Here is a 23,894-nt window from a genome sequence, read left to right on the forward strand (position 1 = left end):
ACAAGAGTTCTCCAATACATGATAGAGAAGAAGGTATCACCATGAAAGTAAGAGCAGTTTTGAACACAGGAACTATCCCATTTTCGGGCCCAGGGGAAGGACAGAATCCAAGCCACTGTCTCGGTTGGCTTTTCTGCCGGGAGACCAGTCACCTCACCTCTGCCTCTGGGAGCACCTCTGGGAAACGTAAATCTCCACTCAGCTGAGACTGGCTTCTCTGTAGGTGAACAGAATACGCTCCTCAAAGATGGCTCACTAATCCCGGAGAGATGGTTTACGGGCTCCTGGCAGGATTGGAAGTAATAGTCAGGAAGGAGAAAGACCTTGAAGAAGCTTCAACTCCAGTTTTAAAGTAAAGCTGGCAGATTCCCCCGGGGAAGCACATTGAAGGCACTGAGAAAATACTGGCCAAACTACTCAGCCAGGGGCAACATACGTCAGTGTTATCTCTGACCCATTTGGAGGCTGGACGGTGTCTTCCAAATTGATCACTAGAAGCACGTCTACTACCTGCAGCCATTGAGGGGATTTATGTGCAACTAGGACCTGCTCAGCTGGCCAGGTGTGGGGCATTTTGGAGGCTTAAGTGACAATCCCACGAGGAGCTGGAATGAACCTAGGTTACTTACTTTATAAAGGCAAAAGCAGATGCAAATTGCTTCCTCAGAGCTTGTCTGTGAGGCCAAGGGAAGCATCTCTTCACCCAGTGTGACCTAGAATGACAAAACTATTTGTCCAGCTGCAAAGGAGAGACCTATAATACTAAGAGGAATGATGTACCTTCCCCTGTGTCCAGCCTCATGACCATCCCCAAAGATGTGTGCCTACCTTTGCAGCAGCAGGCCAAGCTCAAAATTTGCTTTTTAGGGCTTAGAGGACCTGATTATAGTCACCTCTTGTTCACGTAAAAATTAACGTGCGTGGGTGACATCTGGTTTTTTATTGATTCGATCGATACGTTGGGAATTTAGCAGCATGTTAATGGCAAACAGTTACAAAATCTATTTTTCTACATTTAAAATAAGCTGTCTTAAACCATCTACAGCAACCTAAAATTACAAGAACACACGTGAATGGCGGAAGCACTTCTGCTGTTACGCTTATAGACAAGTTTATTAGTAATTTCCTAACAAATCTTCTAGTGCAAAGTGCACATAATCATTTGGAACCTCCACTGAGGTTCTGGCTCTCAGTTTCCCCTACAAATAATTGTGCCTAAATGTAAGAATCTGAAGTACAACCGGACAAGTGTGCCCACAGCCTTGCTTTGAGGGCATCCACTCCTCTGAACAACTCTCGAAAACACCTTGAGTTGATTTCAGCTGCACAAGCCATCAGGCCTGTTGCTGGCTGTCCTTTAACCCCACTTTGGAGTTGACTGCTTCAATTTTAAAACTGGTGCAAACACTTGGCAGGGCTCAGAGCGGCTGAAACGCTGAAAGCTCGGCATACTATTGTCCTTTTCCCCTCCTAAACCCTCATTGCACTAGAAAGAGCAGCTCTGTTTCTGTACTGTTCAGCGTTGTTTGAGTTTCTTTTTGGTTCTAGGCAGGGCAATGGATTTAGCAGTGCCTCTGGGTGCTGTTCCTTGCCCTGAAGTCGTGGGGGGTTTCTCTATTTCTCCCTTGAGTTCAACTGAAGGGAGTCTGCTAGATATGTAACTTGAGTAACTCATGTCCGAGTCATCCATGTTTTCCTTCTTACTGGGCACAGAAGTCTTTTCATAAGCAGTGGGCTAGAAAAAAAAAAAAAAAAAAAGGCCTGGATTAATTTTGCAGACACAAAGCAATCTACATCAATTCAAAGAAGCGAGGGGCTACGAAGTTGTCTAGGATGTGCAAGCTGGAGCTCTCTTCGGACGTGAGATATAAACTAATCACACTGTGAAACTTATTGAATGCCAAAGAAAGCTCCTTTAGCATCTTCAAGAAAACGGAATTGTTTAGTGTCTGGGATAGAGCAAACTACAGGCACAACTTCAAATCCACTGCCCTGCAAAATGAAAGTAAATACCTGGTACCATTCACATAGGCAAGTCCATCTGGACACAGTTGTAATCATTCATCTTTCCGGATTTCTAGATGAGCTTTGACATGTGTGTGGATTCCCTGACAAGCACATCATGATTATTCTTTCTAACCTGGGTATAAAGTTGCTGCATGTGGCCCACTCCTCACATGCTCACCATTCTCTGCATTGATTCCAGGGACTGGCTTCTAACCCCAGTCACACCGCTTGGGCAGGTCTGAAGACCTTTTGTAGTCTTGATGCCTCACTGTTAAATGAGGAAAATGGTATTTGCACATTTACTACATGGGCTTATTATGAGAATGAACTAAGGTGGTGGCCACGAAAGTACTCTGTGAGCTTTAAAGCACGAAACAAGTAGAAGGAATTTTAACAGGCAACTGTGTTTTCTCAGGTCACTGCACCCCACAGTGGAGGAAACGGTCTCTAATCCTGCTGTTGTGAGGGAAGCAGAGTCCATTTTGACCTTAGACCCATTTTAGAAATGCTCACTTCCCATTAAATGAAGCTGGGCATAGAGTTCTAAAATAGCAGAGAACGTCTCAGGAGACCGGCACAAGCAGGATGGGGGATGAGACAGGAGCTATAGATGCAGCGAGTTCTCATTTACACAGAATGAGCTCGGAAAGGGCTCATAAGTTTAATACTCTGGTTAACTGAAAGCATACACATGAGTTAATAATCAGGTTAACAATTTTCAAAGAAGGTGAAAAGATTACATATAACACAAAACAAATAAACCTGGTGTGTGCGTGTGTTGTTTTTTGATCACTCTTGTGATACAAGTGACCATGTTTTATACACAGCAGCAGTACGTATTTGTCCAATGAGTAAATGAACTCCCAGGGCTGCAGCAAAACCTCAGGTCATTTATGGATTTTTGGTACCTCTATTTCGAGAAAAGAGAAAATTTACCAGATGTTTGCTTACTGCAGACAGTCCTTAAATAGGTGCTTCTTCAAACTATCATTCTTGTATGACCTTATAACAGTATATGTTAATTCTTGAGCTGGTAATTTTGCACATTGAAAAATTAATTTGTATAAATTTGGAAAAGTAAAAAGGTCCTTTTCTGTATAGATGCATTTTCTCAGGAAAATTTCTGGGTTGCTTCTCTGTGTATTCTTTCAAGAAACAGAAAACAAAATGTGTTAGCCTTCAGTAATACAGGTTGTGTCTTCTCCTTGAAAACTCCTTACGTTTAGCAACAGGGTGAGAGTAAAACACCCCTGATGTTCCAGTGTCCAGTTAAAGACAAGCTGCTCTGTTTAGTACAGAACTGGTCCCTAGCTTGGACATTTCAATTCATAAAAATTTAAGTCACTTGACATACAAATCATTTTAAAAGGTGAATCTAAGTTTAACCTCTCTTTTGACATTTCCACCTCTTGAGTTATCACCTGAGTAGTTGAGGAAATGGTTTTCATCATGTCCACTACAACAAATAATCTATAGAATAGGAATAGAGACTCAGTCATTTTCTTTTTAATGTGTTCATATTCATATCTGGTTTAACATTTCCATTCTTCTTCACTGTTCCATTTGCTAATTAATGTACTTGAGTCATTAAAGTAGACTCAGAAGTTGAAGTCACTGGGAAGAAATACTCAGAAAGTCTCTATGGGCAGGATTAGTGATATAGATATTGTCTTCTTTTTTTCAAAAACACTGAAGGCTCTGATTTCTTCCTGGATAAGATATCTTAAGATAATTTGCAGAATCTTCTGGCACAGTGGAAGGAAAAAGGAAACTAAACTAAACTATTTGGTTGCTTCAGTGTCGGAACATATTTCTCAGTTTCATTCTAGAGCAAGATGAGAAAATGATACTACTCAGCCACATTTATCTATTTTATTTACTTATATATAATTTTTAAGTGAATCAGTTTTTAAATAGGTAGTACATCCCCATGATTTAATATTCACGGTGTTCAAAATCTCCTCCTTGCCCCCTAGTTAACTCAGCTCTGCCTCCCATCCAAGACAACGAATACTATCAGTTTACAGTGCACATTTCTGAAGAGATTTTATGTAACTTCAAGCAAATATTAGGTGGAACCAAATGGAAGTCGTCATCATTTTTGCAGGTCAAAACAGCCTAATAATGGCAATTTCACATGGTTCAATCTAATCCATATATTGACGCACTTTACTCTCACTTTTTTACACAAATGGTAGCCCACTGTAAACACTTTTTTACACCTTGCTTTTTTTTTTTTTTTGCGGTACGCGGGCCTCTCACTGTTGTGGCCTCTCGCGTTGCGGAGCACAGGCTCCTGACGCGCAGGCTCAGTGGACACGGCTCATGGGCCCAGCCGCTCCGCGGCATGTGGGATATTCCCGGACCGGGGCACGAACCCGTGTTCCCTGCATCGGCAGGCAGACTCTCAACCACTGCGCCACCAGGGAAGCCCCCTTGATCTTTTTAAACTAACAATTATCTTGAACATCATTCCATGTCAATACATAAAAGAGCTCTCATTCTTCTTTCAGCTATGCAGTGTTCTCTTGTTTGAATGTACCATAATTTATGTAGCCAGTTCCTTGAGAATGGACATTCAGGTTGTTTCCAATCTTAACTAGTAAACATAATGCTGCTGTGAATAACCTTGTACTTGTGTCATTGTGTACATGTGTAAATAATATATCTACAGGATATACATTTTAGAAGTAGAACTTCTGAGTTAAAAGTTGTATGGATTTGTGATTTTGCAAGACATCACCGTATTGCCTTCTACTGCAGTTGTACCAACTTATACTCTTACCAGCAACATTATGAGTACCTATTTTCTTATTTCTTTTTCAGTTTGGTATTTAATACATATTAAAACTAATATAGTCAACCACTTTTTTGTTATTATGAATCTATTTTTTTAACTGAAGTATAGTTAATTTACAATGTGTTACTTTCACGTGTATAGCAAAGTGATTCGGTTATACATATATTCTTTTTCAGATTCTTTTCCATTATAGGTTATTACAAGATATGAGTATGGTTCCTTGTGCTATACAGTAGGTCCTTGTTGTTTCCCTATTTTATACATAGTAGCATGTATGTGTTAATCCGAAACTCCTAATTTGTCTCTCCCCCTGCTCCAAGTATCCCCTTTGGTAACCCTAAGTTTGTTTTCTATGTCTGTGAGTCTATTTCTGCTTTGTAAATAAGTTCATTTGTACCATTTTTTTAGATTCCACATATAAGTGATATTACATATTTACCTTTCTCTGTCTGACTTACTTCACTTAATATGATAATCTCTAGGTCCATCCATGTTGCTGCAAATGGCATTATTTCATTCCTTTTTTATGGCTGAGTAATATTCCAGTGTGTGTGTGTGTGTGTGTGTGTGTGTGTGTGTGTGTGTGTGAACCACATCTTCTTTATCCATTCATCTGTTGATGGACATTTAGGTTGCTTCCACGTCTTGGCTATTTTAAATAGTGCTGCTATGAACATAGGGGTGCATGCATCTCTTCGAATTATGGTTTTCTCTGGATATATGCCCAGCAGTGGGATTGCTGGATCATATGATAGCTCTATTTTTAGTTTTTTAAGGAACCTCCATACTGTTCTCCATAATGGCTGCACCAATTTACATTCCCACAGTTTGGGAGGGTTCCTTTTTATCCACACCCTCTCCAGCATTTATTATTTGTACACTTTTTAATGATGGCCATTCTGACTGGTATGAGGTGATATCTCATTGTAGTTTTGATTTGCATTTCTCTAATAATTATTAGTGATACTGAGTATCTTTTCATGTGTCTTTGGCCATCTATATGTCTTCTTTGGAGAAATGTCTATTTAGGTCTTCTGCCCATTTTTTGATTGGGTTCTTTGGGGGGTTTTTTGTATTAAGCTATATGAGCTGTTTGTATATTTTGGAAATTAATCCCTTGTTGGTAGCATTGCTTGCAAATATTTTTAGTCAACCATATCTTAATTGAGCTTCAAAATCAGCCTAAAACTGGCTGCATGGAAACAAATCACAATGTTCGTTCCTTAACTCCCTGGTAACATCAATGCAAGCCTATTTACCTAAATGCAAATACTTATTGCAAATGCTTAAAAGCTTCTGTGTATATGTGTGTACCTTGTAAAACATTATGTATGTACTTTACCATTTCTCTTTGCTAATTTGCAGTTTCATTAAGTTTAGGGTGCCATTATTTAGGAATCAGAATCCTAAGAGCTTTCCTAAAGATTGAGTCTCCCTACTTAAATATCCCCTCACTAAAACCGTTCTCTGATGCTAATAAAACACGGATGAAGGCTGGCCCACATGATGCCCTTCAGGCCAAGTTACAGCTTTCTTCACCAAGAGCCAAGCCTCTCATCTCCTTGGAATATAAACAGCCAAGGCGAATTCCAACTTCCAGGCTTTTCTCTAGGATTTTTAAAAGGATTTCTTCTGTAAGTGATAGGCTACCTAAATTTTAAGTTTGTATTTTTCTTCTCTCATAGTTGATGGGATTCTTCAGGGATCTATGCTGTAACTGATGCAATTTTACAGTTTTGTAAGAAATGGAAAGTGAAATTTCCAGAGAAATGGAAAGTGAAATTGCCAAGGCTATAGAAGTTACTAAGATCTTCCAGGTCATGAAAGGCGTATAGAAGGTGATGAGCTCCCATAAGATTGTACAAAGCGGGAGAAAGATGAGAGAGGAATTTCAATATTCAGTTCTAGGGGGAAAGAGTCTATCTAAATGATCATTATCAGACTGTTGGTCATAATTATCAGTCCAAAAGAGGATCTAAAGAACACTGTAGACTGTTTTCCAAGAGAGGATTTAAAAATAATTGTAAACTGTTCTCTAAAGATACTGTTGTAATATACCATTTCACAGTGACCAAGAGAACCTGGCTATCATCAGAAAGCATCTTAGAAATCAAAGAAAAAAATTCTTCTATCCTTATTTATCATGAAGAATTCATATCTGAAATACTGCAACCAGTCTGAATAGATATAAAGGGACCAGAGAAGGTTTACAGACAGGCTACTGATGTGCTAGTGGAGGTTCTCACACACACACACACACACACACACACACACACACACACATAATCACAATTTTAAAATGCAGAAGGGGTAAGATTTCAGCACTGGGAAGCTAGGCAGCATCTCTGAGTGCTGCAGTCAGGATGGTTACACCAGGGGTTCCCCCAAGCAGCATTTCAGTTGTTCCTCATCTTTGACAGACTCTTACCATGTGGGACTGCTGAAGAATAGTCATTCCTACTAGAGGCACAATGATAGAAAAGATGACCTTACAAGGTTCCCTCTGGTTCCATCTTTTTGTGGTTCAGCACCCTGGGCCTGATTTCTCCAGATGATATTATTAATCTTGAAATGGGGGTTCCATGTGTGCAAGGGGAGATATATAACCAGAAGAAATGGGCTAAACACACATATTTCATTATTCACTGGCATAACTTCAACTTGATGAACTCATCTGGTGATAATGGATGCAAAACCTGTAAGCTCTAGGCATATCCCTGCAAGTTAATACCAGTGCACAATTACTAGAAACTGTTACCATTTCTCTAAATTTTGAGTAAAATACATGCTATTTAAGTCAAGTGGTTTATCACCATAGCAACCATTTCTAGAGTCACACATTCAAATTATAGGCCTGCACAAGGTCCAAGTGACAGAATATTCGGATATAAGTTTCCAGCTATAGTTTTACTTGCAATGGTCACCCACTTTCTTTCACATTCCTGTGGTTTTCGGAAGGAAGAGGAAGGGGAAAAAAAAAGCAAAGGGAAGAAGAGAAATTGACTTCCAAACATAGATTTCTTATATAAGCCTACCCACATAAAGAGCAGGGCCTTCTATGGCGTTAATGAAAACAAAATCTAACTTGTAAATTAGAGAAAGATATAAATATCTCTCTTTTCTTTTTAATTAAAGTATAATTTACATACAGTAGAATGTGCAAATCTCAAAAGTATAGTTTGATGAGTTTTGATAATGCATAGAGCTATATAACCAACACCCCAATCAAGAAATAGAACAATTACCCAAGAAGTTCCCTCATGCCACATTCCAGTCAACTCCCTCCCATCCTGGGGCTATAAGTGTTCTGACATTTTTCAACATAAATTACTTTTGTTTTTTCTAAAACTTCATATAAACAAAATAACATACAGTATGTACTCTTTTGTGCCTTGTTTCTTTTGCTTAGCATGCTTTTTAAATTTTGTTTTGTTTTGTTTTTTGCGGTACGTGGGCCTCTCACTGTTGTGGCCTCTCCCGTTGCGGAGCACAGGCTCCGGACGCGCAGGCTCAGCGGCCATGGCTCACAGGCCCAGCTGCTCCGCGGCATGTGGGATCTTCCCGGACCGGGGCACGAACCTGTGTCCCCTGCATCGGTAGGCGGACTCTCAACCACTGCACCACCAGGGAAGCCCCAACATGCTTTTTTTAACTGAAATTTTTATTGAGATAGTTATAGATTCTCATAGTATTATACCATTTATGAGATTCATCTGTGTATTAGTAGTTCATTCCTTTTTACTGTCAAGCAGTATTCCATTGTATGAATATGTCACAATTTGTTTATCCATTCTTCTATTAATGAATATTTGGGCTGTTCCCAGTTTGGGGCTTTTTTTATATAAAGCTGCTATAAACATATTCTACTAATCCTTTTTTGAACTTACATTTGGGATTGCTGGGTAAATGCTAAGTAAATGCTTAACTTTATAAGTAACTGCCCAACTGTATTCCAAAAGGACTGCACCATTTTGTATTCCCACCAGCAATGTAGGAAAATTCCAGTTGCTCCAATATTTGCTAAAATTTCGAGTTGTCAGTCCTTTTAAATTTGGGGCATTCTAGAAAGATTGTAGTGATATGTCATTGTAACTTTTCCTGATATCATTTGCATTTTCCTGATAACTAATGATGTTGCACTTTTTTTATATGCTTATTGACTACTGATATATCTTTCTATCTGAAGTGTCTGTTCAAGTCTTATGGCCATTTAAAAAATTAGTTGTCTTTTTATTATTGAGTTGTAGGAATTGTCTTTATATTCTGGATACAAGTCCTTTGTCAGATATGTTTATTGCAAATATTTTTTCCCTGTCTGTGGCTTGCCTATTTCTTTTCTTAATATGCTTTAGATGAGCTAATATGTTTACTTTTGCTGAAGTCTATTTTGTCCATTTTTAAAGGGCTTTCTGTGTTTTAAGAAATCTTTGACTACTCTCTGGTTGGAAGATATTATCCTATGTTTTCTCATAAGAGCTTTATAGTTTGGCTTTTAAACTAATTTCTGTATACAGTGTAAGCTGGGGGGGGGTCAAAGTTATTATTTTCCCATATAGATGTACTATTATTCTAGCACCATTTATTGAAAAAACTATCCTTTCTCCATTGAATGGCTTTGAAATATCTGTAAAAAATCAACTGACCTCATAAGTGTAGGTCTCTTTCTAGACTCTCGATTTTGTTTCATTGACCTATTTATCTGCTCTTAAACCAATATCACACTGTATTGATTACTGAAGCTACACAGTAAATGTTGAAATCAGATCATATAAGTTCTCCAACTTTGTTCTTTTCAAGTTATTTCGGCTGTTCTAGGTCTTACATATTCCCCAATAAATTTTAGAATCAACTTGTCAATTTCTATCAGAAAAGCAAAAGCCCTAGATTTCACTTGGGGTTGCTTTAAAGTTATAAATCAGTTTGGGGAGACATCTTAATAGTATCAAATCTTCCAATCCATGAACATGGTATATCTCTCCATATATGTCAGCCTTCTTCAATTTCACTCAGCAATATGGTGTGGGGGTTGGTATATATATTTCACATGTATTTTGTTAGATCTATCACTAATATTTTATGTTTTACAATAATATGTTAAATGGTTTAAAAAGCTTTTGTTTTCCAATTGTTCATTGCTAGTATATAAAAATACAATTCATTGTTTTGTATACAAATCTTGCATCTTGCACTTTAAGTTCAATTTCTGAAGATTCCTGGGGATTTTCTATGTACACAACCATGGCATTTGCAGGTAGCCACAGTTTTATTCTTCCTTTCCAATCTATATAATTTTATTTCTTTTACTTGCCTTGTTGCATTGGCTAAGACCTGTAGTACAATGTTAAAAAAAAAAGTAGAAAGGACATCCTTGTCTATCTCCTATCTTCAGTGGAAAAGTGTTCAATATTTCACCATTAAGAATTATATTAGCTTTAGAGGGGTTTTCTTTTCTTTTGGTAAAAATCCCTTAGTATGTAAAAGGAAGTTCCCATCTGTCCCTAATCTGCTGAGGGTTTTTCTCATGCTTGAATGTTGAATTTTATCAAATGGTTTTTTCAAAATTATTGAGATAACTATATGGCTTTTCTCCTTTACTTATTAATATGGTAAATTACATTGATGGATTTTTGGATGTTAATCCAAACTTACATTCCTGGAATATACTATACACTTGATCATAATGTTATGCCTTCCTTATAAATGAGTTGGGAAATAGTCTCAACAGTTTGTGTCATAAGCTTTCTCCTCTTTCCTTCTTAAATATTTGGAAGAACTAACAGTGAAATCATTTGGGACTGGAGTTTTCTACACCTGCAAGTTCTCAATTACAAATTCAGTTTTTAAAAAATAAGAATAGAACTATTTAAATTTTCTATTTTTGTGTATCTGTTTTGGTGTATTTTAAAGGAATTTGACCATTTCATATAAGTTTTCCAATGTATTAGCATTAAATGATTCATAATATGTTCTTTTAAAAATTATTTCCTTCCTACTATTTTTGTTAGGAGGGTGCTTAATTTGATGTTCTGTTTCTAGCTTATTGAGATGAAAGCTTAGTTCTTATTATTTTTGCTACTGTTTTAAACAGTCAACATTATTTTATATTTACTCACATATTTACTTTTGCCAATGCCCTTCATATTTTCCTACAGTTACTTTCATCTGGGATCATTTTCTTTCACCTTGAAACTTTTCTTTTAGTATTTCTTATAGTAAGATAGGCTGGTAAAAATTCTCTCGTCTTTTACATATTTGAAAACCTTTTTATTTTTATCTTTGAAGGAAATTATCACCAGATACAGAATTCCAAGTTGGCAGGTTTTTTGTTTTGTATTGTTTTCCATTTAGCAGTTTAACAATATAATTCCTTTGTCTTCTGGCTTCCATTATTTCTGTTGGGCTGTCAAAAGTTGCTCCTTTGATGACAACGTGCCCCCACCCTCTACCCCAGATGCTTTCACAATTCTCTCTCTCTGATCTAAAGAACTAAAGGATGGAATTCAAAGCAACCACAGACACCAAAGAATAGTGAGGGAATTCCTTAAAGGAGATAGCCAGAAAGGGGGAATCCTAAATTCTGCTCAGCTAAAGATAAATGAACCAACCTAAGATTTGAACTGCTGGCTAAGAGGCAATTTTCAGTTTTTATCCAATCAACTAATTGCCTGCTAAAACAGAAAGGTCAACACTTTTTGGAGGAACATAGTCAAATCAAGAGCCGGTACAACACAACATTTCCAATGTCTAGGATACAATCCAAAATTCCTCAAATTCCTCAACAGAAATAACAATCAATAGAGACAGACCCTGAGATGACCCAGATATTGGAATTAGCAAACAAGGATTTTAAAGCAGTTATCATCACTATTATCAATGATGTAAAGTGAAAATTTATTTGGTGAATAAAGCAGCTCTCCATAAAGAAATAGAAATAATAAAAAAGAACCAAATGAAAATTTTAGAATAAAATATAATATCTGAAATTAAATATTCACCAGATAGGTTTAACAGGAACATGGAGACAAAAGAGCAAACAGTAAAACTGAAGACAGATCAATAGAATGTATCCAATTTAAAGAACAGATTGAAAAAAATCAATACAGCCTCAGGGACTTATTCAACAATATCAAATGGTCTAACATACCAGTAATTAAGACTCTCAGAAAAAAATAAGGAAAAAGTAATCACAGGATTTCCTAAACTTAGCAAAAGACAGAAATACAGATTCAAGAAGTTCAGCAAATCCCAAGCAAGATAAATGTGAAGCACATTCCTAGCAATACGATTGTCAAACTGCTGAAAACCAAAGATAAAGAGAGAATCCCGAAAACATTCAGAGAAAAGTGACACATTACATATAGAAAAAGAACATTTCAAATGACCAGTGACCTCTTATCAGAGAATCTGGATTCCAGAAGGCAGAAGAATAACATCTTTAAAGTGTGGACCAAAATTACCTGTCAAACCAGAGCTCTGTAAACAGAGAAAACGTCCTTTAAAAATTAAGACAAAATAAAGACATTTTTAGATAAAAGAAAACTGAGCGAATTCATCACTAGCAGACATGCAATACAAGAAATGCAAAGGAAGTTCATCAGGCTGAAGGGAGATGATACTAAATGGAAGCTTAGATTTTCAGAAAGGAAAGAAGAGCATCAGAAATGGTAAATATCTGGGTAAATATAAAAGACAATTTTCCTTTTAATGTCTTGGAAATACAACTATTTAGGGCAAAAATTAAAACATTGTTTTGTAGGGTTTATAATTACATAGATGTAATACATGTGACAATTATAGCATAAAGGCAGGATAAGAGATGAGTGGAACCAAATTAATACATTTGAAATTGAAGCAATATTTTTTATAACCCAACCCAATGGGTTGGTTCTCCACAGGGGAAAATATACATAGCATATACTAGAAGCTATAATCTCTAAGGGGAGCTGAGCAGAAGCCAGGCTTGGGAGAGCAGGGAAATGATTTGAAAGGATTCACTAATATATCCCTTCAACCATAGACGTCTGGCTAAACCCGTGGTGAAACCTAAGCCTTACATAGGAGATTCTACTGGGACTAGAAGTACAGACAAAAGCCTTATTGTTTACGGAAGCCTATGAATCCAAACTAGCAACGGGAATTGCCAATAGCATTAGATCAAACAACAACAGGTCAAAATTCATGTTAGCACAATGAATAACTAGTACCTGTATAAGTCAGCTATTGCTGCAGCTATGCTACTGTGTTTGGGAGGTCCCCAGGTTCCATTATTCACTAGGAGGACTCACAGAACTCAGCATATAGTTGTACTCATTGCTATGATTTATTATAGTGAAAGGATGCAGAGCACAATTAGCAAAGTGAAAAGACACTTGAGGAGAAGTCCAGTGGAAACCATGTTTAAGCTTCTAAGAGTCCTCTCCCAGGAGTCACATAGGATGCACTTAATTACCCCAGCAACAAGTTATGACAACACATGTGAAATGTTGTCAACCAGGGAAGCTCTAGGAGACTCAGCACCCACGGCTTTTATTGGGAGCTGGTCATGTAGGCAACCTCTGCCTAGCACCTAGCAAAATCCCAGACTCCCAGAAGGAAAGCAGGTGTTCAGCATAAACCATATTGTTTGCACAGTTTAGGCACAATTGATCATTCTTATCAGTTAATGGTAGCCACTGTTCCAAAATCTAAGTTCCCAAAAGCCAGCCAAGGGCCAACCTGGCAAGCAGGCCTTTTCAAGGATAGCAGTTTAGGCCTGCTATGTTAACTCTTTTCTGTACAACTACCTAACAAAGAACTGTAAGAGTCTCAGTATGTTATAACAATAAACATTAATTTTTGCTTGGTGGTGCTAGGCTAGACTTCAGGCTTTGTACTGGGTTCAAGTCTGTTCACAGATCTTCATAATTCCAGGAACTGTGGCTTCTGCAGTCATGTTCTTCTCATGTCAGGTGGCAGAAATACAAGAGAGCAAGCTAAATCATGCAAACAATTTTAAGGTCTCTGCTTACATCACACCTCTTAACATTTCATTTGCTAAAGTCAGTCATATAGCTAAGATCAACATTAGTGAGGTGAGAAAATATACATCTACTCTAATAGGGAGAAAAACCACATGGCAAAGGGTATGAATGTACAGATCCCTTACAGAGGTTTTAAATAATTGGGAAAAATAATCCAATCTACCACAGTGCCCTAGGGATCTCACCAAACTCAGAGGGCAAACGAGGTTGGAAGCATCATCTTACCACTTTTGAAAATGATATTTCTTAGTTTGTTCATTAGTTTATTCCCACACCTATGCCCAAAGGAGCCTTAAAGCAGACAAGAAAGAACATGGAATTTTAGCAATATCCTATGCAAGTTCTTTAGCAACATAATAATAAAATTAATAATAGCTAACATTAATGAGTGCTTACTATATGTCAAGAGTGTTACATGCATGATTTTATTTAGTCCTTGGTTGATGTCATTATTTTTCCCATTTTAGATATGAGGAAACAGAGGCCTAGAGACTTGCCCAAGGTCCTAAAGCTTATAAGTGGTGAAGCCAGGATTTGAATCCAGGCAGCCTAGATCTGGAGCTTGTGCTTTTAACCAGTAGGATATTTTAAATGGAATGCTTGGGCATATATGCTAGATTACAATGCTTCAATATTGGAGTGTAAAAGTGTGCCAGAAACATGGAAGCACCACCAAATTTTCACATGATTCACATGGGCTCGGGGAACTAAGATTTAATATGTTAAGAAAAGAAAATTTTTATCTTACTCAACTAAAATACTAAGAAAACTTGACTTTTTCCTCACAGCAACAGGTCAATATACCACATAGTTCAACCGTTTAATTTCAATCTTATTTAAATTCAAATATTCCTTGACTTTGAAGAACTGCTAATGAATACATTTCATTGATCAAAATAATTTTCAAAGCTTCTAAGCCAGCTCGCCTTTCTACTTTCCAGACTAGATAAAGTATCTGCTACACATACCATCTCCTATGATTCTGTAAAGGCCATGTTTTTTCAGTCAAGAAAAATGATCACAAAAATCTTCCATTTTCACTAAACAAGTATATTCAAGACTGTGTTCAATAAACAATTTAACAACTAAGAAGTTTTTCCTTTATGAAGCAAGAATTCTGTAATGCAAATATACTTCTATCACATCCAGAGTTGCTAGTCCCTCCCTCTATGGTTATGGGGGGGGTGCATTTTAATTACAGACATTCATTTCTCTTCAATTGTTTTCTGAGCTTAATGAACAATGAAAGTACCGTACTACTTATCGGAAATCACTAAGAATCGAACGTCGAAAGGCATGTTCCTGCAATAAGCAATGGTCTGCTAAGTGTCTCATTTGAAGATGAGTAAATGCTGCTGTAGGAATTAAGTCTAGGGTCTGTCTGACAGAATAGATTAAGAACCCATTGTAGGGAATTCAGAGGGTTACCAATAACACAAAACGTTATCTAGATGTACTCAGCCTGTAAAAAACAAGATATATAAGAGAGAACACTTCTATCTTCAAAAAACGCAATTACCTAAATTGAAAATGAAAAGAAAAAAATGAAAAGAAAAAAAAAGGACATTAACAAATGTCAACTAGTCAAAAATAAGTTTGAAAAAGTGAAGTGTGATACCTTAGTCCAAACATGAAAAATGAGGAGATACACACTGTATTTTTCCATAATGCCCAGGGCATTTGGAACTAAGGAACAGTTACTCAGAGAAAGAGGAAGGTGCTTAGTTCAACTGTTTTGGTTTTTAATAATTCCTCACTTTCTCTGCTGGTTTTTCAAGTGTTTTGCCACTTATCTAAAAAATATGATGACACTGGCTTGTGAGAAATACAAAATCAGGAGCTCTAAATGGATTTATGAGATTCTTCAGAAGACAGAACAATGATACAATGGAAAGCAGGAACTGCTGGCAGATTTCCACTTAAAGTAAAGCCAAATTTCAAATATTTTAATGGAAAAAGAGTCATATACACCTCTTTAATTTCGTAAGTATAAATTATTTATCATATCAAATTATCCATATAATCTAATTTTAACAAATAAATTTTTCCCATGAGAAATATTTCAATATTCATTGAGTGATTTTTTTCTCTTTTTAAAAAATTAATTAATTAATTAATTAATTTTTATATGTGTTGGGTCTTTGTTGCTGTGCTTGGGCTTTCTCTAGTTGCGGCGAGCGGAGGCTACTCTTCATTGCGGTGAGTCGGCTTCTCACTGCGGTGGCTTCTCTTGTTGCACAGCACGGGCTCTAGGAGCATGGGCTCAGTAGTTGTGGCTTGCAGGCTCTAGAGTGCAGGCCCAGTAGTTGTGGCACACGGGCTTAGCTGCTCCGCGGCATGTGGGATCTTCCTGGACCAGGGCTTGAACCCATGTCCCCTGCATTGGCAGGCAGATTCTTAACCACCAGGGAAGCCCTTCGTAGAATGATTTTTAATAAAATTAAAATTTCACCCTTAAGAATATTAGTTACTATATGAATCCTGTGTGGACTCAAGACTAAATGGCCTATGCTATTTTCAGTTATCACGTTAGGCCTTATACTCTACTATTTACTGTTAATGAAGATTTGAAAAAAATAAAAGAAGTAATTTCTTAACATAAACTCAACTTCAATATAATTAACAAAGTAACATATTTATTCATAAAAATCAGTGAAAAATTTAATATGGATGAGAAGTCTTTCTTTTAAGGGGTAACAATTTTCAGAAAAATTCCCAAATAAGGTAAGATATTCCTCTCAAGATATCACAGCCAAAACCTAAGCACAGGAAAGTCCCTTAGAAGACATCCAGGGCAAACTCCTACCCGTCTTGGAGAAATTCCTGCTACAGCATTTATAACAAGTAGCTTTCCAGAGTCTGCATGAATGGTTCCAATGATTGAAAGGTAGGGTTTATTATCCATGGCCCAACCTGTGCTATTGCAGGTGAGCTCTGATTGTGGAAAAGTTCTTCTTGTTGATGAGTAGAAATCTATATTCTTAAATTTTCAATCCACTGAGTATAGTTCTAGCATCCACAAGAACCTCAAATTCCAATTCTTCTGTTCCCTAATTGGAAGTAGCTGAGAACAGCATGGCAAGTCCCATCACTCTGTGACTTGCAGGGGAAAGAGGAGGAGGATGGTGGAGACAAGTGACAGAGCAATGAAAAAGGAGATGGAAGACAACCAAACATTTGGTTCACAAGGATATTTTATGTCAGATTCAGTGCCAAACAGAATCCAAGACTACAAAAGACAATGTGCATATGCATGTGTATGTATGGATTTGTGTTTGTATATATGTGAGTATACAGTAGATGCATGTATGTAATACGTGTAATGTATGTGTATACATGTGAGTATATATACATGTGTGTATGTATATGTGTGTGAGTATGCGTACGTATGTGTGCGTGTGCACATGTATATGTGTGTATAAAATGCCAAGTCAGCTAACAGGAAAATTTTCAAACTATATATGAGGAAATGCAAACATCGGGTTTTTAGGATATTTTTAACAAGAATATAAAATACACACATCTGCTAAGCACTGCAGGAGTTGTTAACAGACTAGAGAGGATGAAAGGGAGTCAATAAACCTATGTTTATATTATGGTAAAAATATGGTTATTTCAAAGTATCTGAATAATTAAATGTCAAGCTTATTATCTAGACATTTGCTATCAAGTAGACAAAGAAGTTCCCAATGAGTAAATAAAAATCAACCAGATCGCTCTTCTGGGTCTCTTTCTGCAAATTTCTGACAGGATTCTTAGCATGGCACGGAGTGGGCCAGCCATGCTGCACCTTCCTGGCTGGGGGTCAGGATTTACCCTCTCAGTTCCTTTCTCCACTTGCCCGTCTCTAGGCCTTGGAGAAAGGCAGCAACTCCTTACAAGAAGTCTGGGCTCTCCGGAGGTAAATACAGCCCCCACTGGCAGCATGTTCAATCATTAAAGAAGAGCGAAAATATGCTGATTAGATCTCAAGACAAGAAAGAGAACAAACATGCAGACAATTTTTCCTCAAACACAGAAATGAAAGAAAAAAAAGGGTTTGGGTAAATTGTCAGGATATCAATTTAGCAGAACACAATCTAGAATTAATCAAAATGTTACTAAATTTTATTCACCAAAAATGATAAAACTATATTCAGATCTAATAAGGTAAAATAATAAAACTATACAAACAGTTTTAGCTACCATAAAATTGGAAACGACTAACTGGATAATTTAGTAAGTCTTTTTCTAGGTAATACATAAACCCATTCCAAATTGTGTAGCCTGGTAAAATACAAAAATTATTCATCGTGACTCATTAGGCAAAACTGGCACACCACCTGTCTTTGTAAATAAAGTTTCACTGGAACATGGCCATGCTCATTCATTTGTTGCCTATGCCTATTTTCATGCTATAACATCAGAGTTGAGAAGCTGTGACAAAGACTATTACGGCCCACAAAGCCTAAAATATGTACTATCTGTTCCTTTACAGGAAGAATTTGCAGACTCCTGCCCTATATAATCATGGATCCTAAAATAAGCATGTAGGCCACATTGCTAAATCATGATAGTTTCAAGGGAGGAAAGAACTTTACTGTCTTTATCATGCAGGTCTCCTTTGTTACAAACCATTAAAAACCAACAATAAAAAAGAGTTGCAAAAGAATGTTCCAAGTGTTGTGAAGGTATTTTACAGTTTGGAGAAATGGAACAATTGGTTCTTCCTACTTGTTTTGTTGGTTCTTCCTACCTGTTTTCCTTCCTCTTCATCTGAAGAGTTCCTGACATGGATACTTCTGCTGGGTTGGTAACCTTTCAGCTTTTCTTGACCGGACCAGTTGTTCTTTTGATCTGTTGTACTTTCCTCATCACTTCCTGGGTTATTTTTCCATTCTTTCATCATTTCTAGCACATTGGTTGGTCTCGCCGAAGAAAGTATATTGCCCTAATGTTAACAATGAATTTTTGGTGTTATAAACAGTTTAGAAAACGGAAGACTCTTACATATTTTAGTAATATAGTCTCACAAATTCAGTAAGTCACATGGAAAAATTATAACGCTGAATAAATAGCAAAACTTTGGATGCCCTTTTGAGCATACTCCTTGTACTGGCACGTCTCAGACCTCTTCACTAATACTTTTACAATATGCCAAAATTTAGGGATGGGAGAATATTCTGGTTTAAAAGAATAGTGCAGCATGCTTGTGTGAAAGAACCACTACATAGGGCAAGTTCCTGGAATCCAAAGACCCCCTTATAGTGCCGTTCCTAGAAAATTAATAGGGAAGCTGAAAGAATGAAAGAAGTTGCCCAAAGTCTACTGGGTAAGCCTATATAACATCAAAATGTTTAGGTAAAAAATCTAAATTCAGTTGATTAGTCCGGTGCCGTGTCCAAGAATATAGATGTTTGACTTGAAAGCTCTTGGTTGACTGGAAGATTTCGATATAATGTGGTCATTTGATTATAATGGATTCCGTGCACTGTTTTAACCCCAGATGTGGCTATACCATACTAAAATTGACCATTTTATATTAACTATATTTTTCTCAAATATAATATTCCATTTAATGCCAAGAAATGCATGAATGCATTCTTAAATGCCTCCTGCTAGACTAGGTATGCCTTAAATAGTTTTGCTCCTAACTCAGACTAGTAGAGAAAGTTTGGACAAGAAGTTTGGATCACATTTAGATTAAAACAGGACGTTTAGGTGTGGGAACAACTATGGAGTGATCTAAGTTAATTTGATATGTGGGTGGATTGAAGCATTAAGCAACAGTGATACAGAATAGTACGAGGCCAGGCATCTTAAGGGCAGCCATCTGAGTACACTGTTGAGGATTTGTAGAGTTCAATATATTCGTGGTTAAAGACACAGACAAATATTAAGCATGGAATAGTAATAATTAAATGAGGATCATTATGCTATTCGTTCCCTGTCATTCTTCTACGTCATCCTGTTTTAAGAAGGTCTGTATTCTTACTACTTTTATAGCATCCTACTTTTGGTTGCACTTCTGCAGCCTCTACCCATTTACTCCCAGAATGCCTTTACTATGCCTTCTGCCAACCCGTAGCCTACATTTCCGTCAAGGCTCAAGTTGACAGTCATCTCCGTCAAGTATCCCAGAACTTCCAAAGATGTTGTCAACTTAAATGAAGCACAGATGAAGTCTCAGAGAGCAAAAAGGAGTTGAAATTGTTTAGAACGGCAGATAGTCTCAGAGCTCTCATCTGAATGAGTTCTGATCTTCAGGCCTCTGTCAACAGCTCTGCTTGACCCCAGTGATTCATCTAGCCTCTATTATAACTTCCTGGCTTCATCATGACCTTGAACACTAACCCACAGTGTCCAGGCTCCTGGAATACTAGTACACACAACTTTGCCTCAACTTAATTCTTTCATTAGAAAACAGAGACAATCTGACATCTATGTCTGTAATCCCGGTCCTCAATTGCTCTTCCCTGATAAACTCTCTACAAGTTAACTCTTTGGATCTAGAGTCATTTCTTCTAGGCACATGGTAGAATTTTGCTTCTCCACCTCTTTTGGAACATGATGATATGACTTGTTTTGACCAGTAAAATGTGATTTGAAATAGTGTGTATCACTTCTGGGTAGAAACTTGAAGAAAGAGCATGTAATTTACATGTTCTCAATTTCTGCCTTAGTAACTATAGAAGCACAGAGATGGAGCCTCCATCAGCCTGGGTCCCTGAGTGAAGACAAAGTAAAACAGAGCTTGCTCCCCTCGTCCCAGCCAATGTGCAATGGAAGGCATAAACAGCACTGAGATCTGGGGGTCACCTGTTACCACAGCATAATCTAGCCTGTCCTGATATAGACAGAAGATTAAATATTTACACTCTGTAAGTCACCTCCAAAAAGCTTTATAAAGAGTGAGCCCGCTATATAATCAGCATACCCAACAAAGTTGTAATTACTACACAAATCATATGCAATCAGTACCATGTGATAGCCAATTTATGTAGGCAGTCTTTGCTTTGCACAGTCCTGATATGCATGAATTTTACTCATCATGACTTAAATAATATCAGTCCCTCAGCAACACAGTTCAAATTTCAGTCACCATGGTACATTAACTATAATTGCATAAAGTTCAAACTTCACTGCTAGCTCTTCAATCCACGATCACCAGGTAAATTACAGATCTGCATCACAATCAGTGACCAATCACATCACTTCTTTCACAGTCTGTTGGTGATTGGACACTGTGCATCTGCTATTCAGTTCACACACAGACAGCAATGTGTGCAGTTGTGCTGCCTCCTTGTCTCGCAGGGAATTTGCCAACAAAAATGAAACTGCAACAAAGAAATTAAAAGTGATAATACTGGGAGTAAAATTTGAATCAAATGTAAATGGAATAACAGAAGAAATAGCTGACCATGGGAATGCTGCCACTGCCACTGTGAGAATCTAGATGCGCAACCAAAGGAACTTAGTGAAGGCAAACTTATCAACATAAATGAGGAAGGATGAAGATGCTTCAGGGAAAATGCCACCCACAAAAAAACTTGACATTTAAAGAATTTTCAGAGATATTCAAGACATTGAAAAGAAAAAGGATACAACGTTAGAAGTTGATCCAAACTTGTAAAACAGTATGACAATTCACCAAGGCATAAAAAAGATGCTCCCCTCTGTATGATAAGAAGAAGGCAAGCACTGTTTAAACTAATCTTGATAAGTTTTTAACCCCAAAATAAGATACTTTAACTCTCAATATTTCTCTCAATATTAAATTACAGCGCCAAAAATTTAGCTTTACTTTTATTTCATTCTCTCTCTGTATTTAGAACCAACAGGGAGTTTTTAATGTTTAACAAAAAATTTTAAAGGGCATGGAAAAATCACAATTTTTCCCATTGATTATTAAAATCATTTTGCACAGCTTCAGTCTGCACTATTATTATGGTTCTGCACTCCTGTGCAAAGCAAGGATTACCTGTACTATCTTGAATCTGCATTTCTAGACAGCTTTCAAGTGCTTGGTTCACATATATCAATATATACACACAAAAGCATGGTGACTGACACGCTACAAATGACTCTATTTCTTATTGCAAAGAGACTGGGGAGAAGAGCAAAAGATCTAGAATAGGGTCATTATCCCATCAAAAACACTCTACCATTTATAAATTTTTAACTATTTGCTTCCTATATTCCCTTGTGATATCAAACAGGGCACAAATGTTGGTATAGATTCCAGACTTTCCCTCTTGTCTGAAGTCCAGCCAATAACTTACCAGACTAGCCCCTTCTTGCCTGCTAACAGTTGGAGGAAGAATTGCATCAGATACTTGGACTGACCAATGAATAAGTGGCCCAGAGCTGTGTGTCATGAGCCTTCTAGGCTCAAGAGAAATTACACATGAACCAACCAAAGAAAAATGGGTGGAATTGTTAGGGCAGACACTGGAGATTGTGGAGACACCTCACCACCAGAACAGTAACCTCTGAACTCCCTTTACTGGCTGTGTTAAGAGGGGTCACACCCTGAACTCCTCAACCATGAAGCAGCAAATGGCAAGAAGGCAGCAGTAATAGGCTGATAATCTGAGGCTATCATAAGTAGAAAACAAACCTTTTTGTTAATAAATTTCCACTTGTTTAACTAACAGTTTGAGATGACTTCATTTTGAAAAACTGGAAAAATGAACACTCACAGAGGAGAAGCATTGGTCAAATACTAAGATTTGGATTTAATCTTAGTAGACAGGTCCTGCAAATAGGAACCCAAACATACATCCTCATCTAACAAAATTTGCCTTTTCAAGGACAGTGCCTATCAGTATTCTGTAAACAATAAGTCTTTTACAAGTATTTTTTAATGAACGAATGAATGATATGTATGAGTTGGGGTAAGATAGTATAAAACATAAAATCAGCAAAGCGAAAAGGAAACATTCTGTGTCTTTAACTTACGGTCATCATTTTCTACTTTTCGTAAGTAGCTAGAACTCTTTATTTTGTAATGTTCCGAGGAATAAAATTTTTTAATTAGAAAATTTTTTTATATCTTTATAAAAAAGATATAAAACGATGCTCAACTTCACAAAATTAATAAAATCCAAATCAAAAACAATGAGTTGGCAATTTTCACCTAATAGATGGACATAAATTTAAGTTTGATAAAACTGTGTTGGTGAGGGTATGGGGAAACAGGCTCTCTCATTTACTTGCTTTTTATGGGAGGATAAATCGGCAATAAACTATCAAAATATGTAATGCACATTCTCACAAACCAGTGATTCAACTTTTAAGAATATATTTTATAGATATGCTGACACAGTATGCAAACATATACTTACAAGAACATTTGTTGCACCATTGTTTGTAACAGAAAAGACCTGAAACAATTTAAATATTCCATATTCATAGGGGCAAAATAATAGTGTATCCATAGTTTTGGATACAATACTGTTTTTCAAAAAAATAAATGTATCTTCCCAAAATACATTAGATGAAAAAGAATAGTTTGCATAATATAAACCCATTTGTGAAAAGTGAATAATAAAAATGTTCAGAATGTATTTGAAAGAATACATAAGAGACTTAACAATGGTTATCTTTAGTAATTGGGAATGAGGGAATAGAGGGAGAAAGTTATTTTTCCTGCCTTGTTTACCATTTAAATCATTTACTAAGGGTAATGGCAACTATTATATGACTAAAAATTAATATAAACTATGTAGGAAAAGAAATAATGTAAGATGCAGATACTCACAAAGGACTGATAGCACCCAGTAAGATCACCAAACATGCTCTCATGGGTCTCAGTGAGGCCAAGGCAGCAGCATAGAAAGGTAGTAAGGGCTGCTGAAGTAAGCAACTCTGCACCACTTTAAAATTTTTCCTAACAAAGGCATCTCAGTGATTTAGTTTTCACAAGTATAGCAAATAATGAGAATAGAGAAAATTCGTGTTGATATTCTTATTCTTTAAGAGGAAACAAACTGAGAAATTTAGTAATTTACCCTTATTCCAGAAGTGCATTTCCATTGTCTGCTAAGAATTTCTAGGTAGAGGTGCTGCTGAGCCTTCAATACTGT

The 23,894-nt window shown here is 36.9% G+C and overlaps 1 protein-coding gene across 6 annotated transcripts in view; it reads right to left on the minus strand.

Moving 5' to 3' along the window:
* The window catches only part of STK33 (serine/threonine kinase 33), a 173,485-nt gene that overhangs the window by 4,460 nt on the left and 145,131 nt on the right, over positions 1 to 23,894 (minus strand). For all 6 annotated transcript variants that reach the window (XM_073808595.1, XM_073808592.1, XM_073808590.1 and 3 more), the window contains 3 exons: positions 18,563 to 18,757; positions 630 to 713; positions 158 to 284 (listed from right to left, as the gene is read on the minus strand). In XM_073808595.1, coding sequence (XP_073664696.1) covers positions 158 to 284; positions 630 to 713; positions 18,563 to 18,757 — 406 coding nt within the window. The remainder of the gene's footprint in view (positions 1 to 157; positions 285 to 629; positions 714 to 18,562; positions 18,758 to 23,894) is intronic.

Source organism: Tursiops truncatus, chromosome 8, assembly GCF_011762595.2.
Source record: "Tursiops truncatus isolate mTurTru1 chromosome 8, mTurTru1.mat.Y, whole genome shotgun sequence".
Classification (NCBI taxonomy): Eukaryota; Metazoa; Chordata; class Mammalia; order Artiodactyla; family Delphinidae; genus Tursiops; species Tursiops truncatus.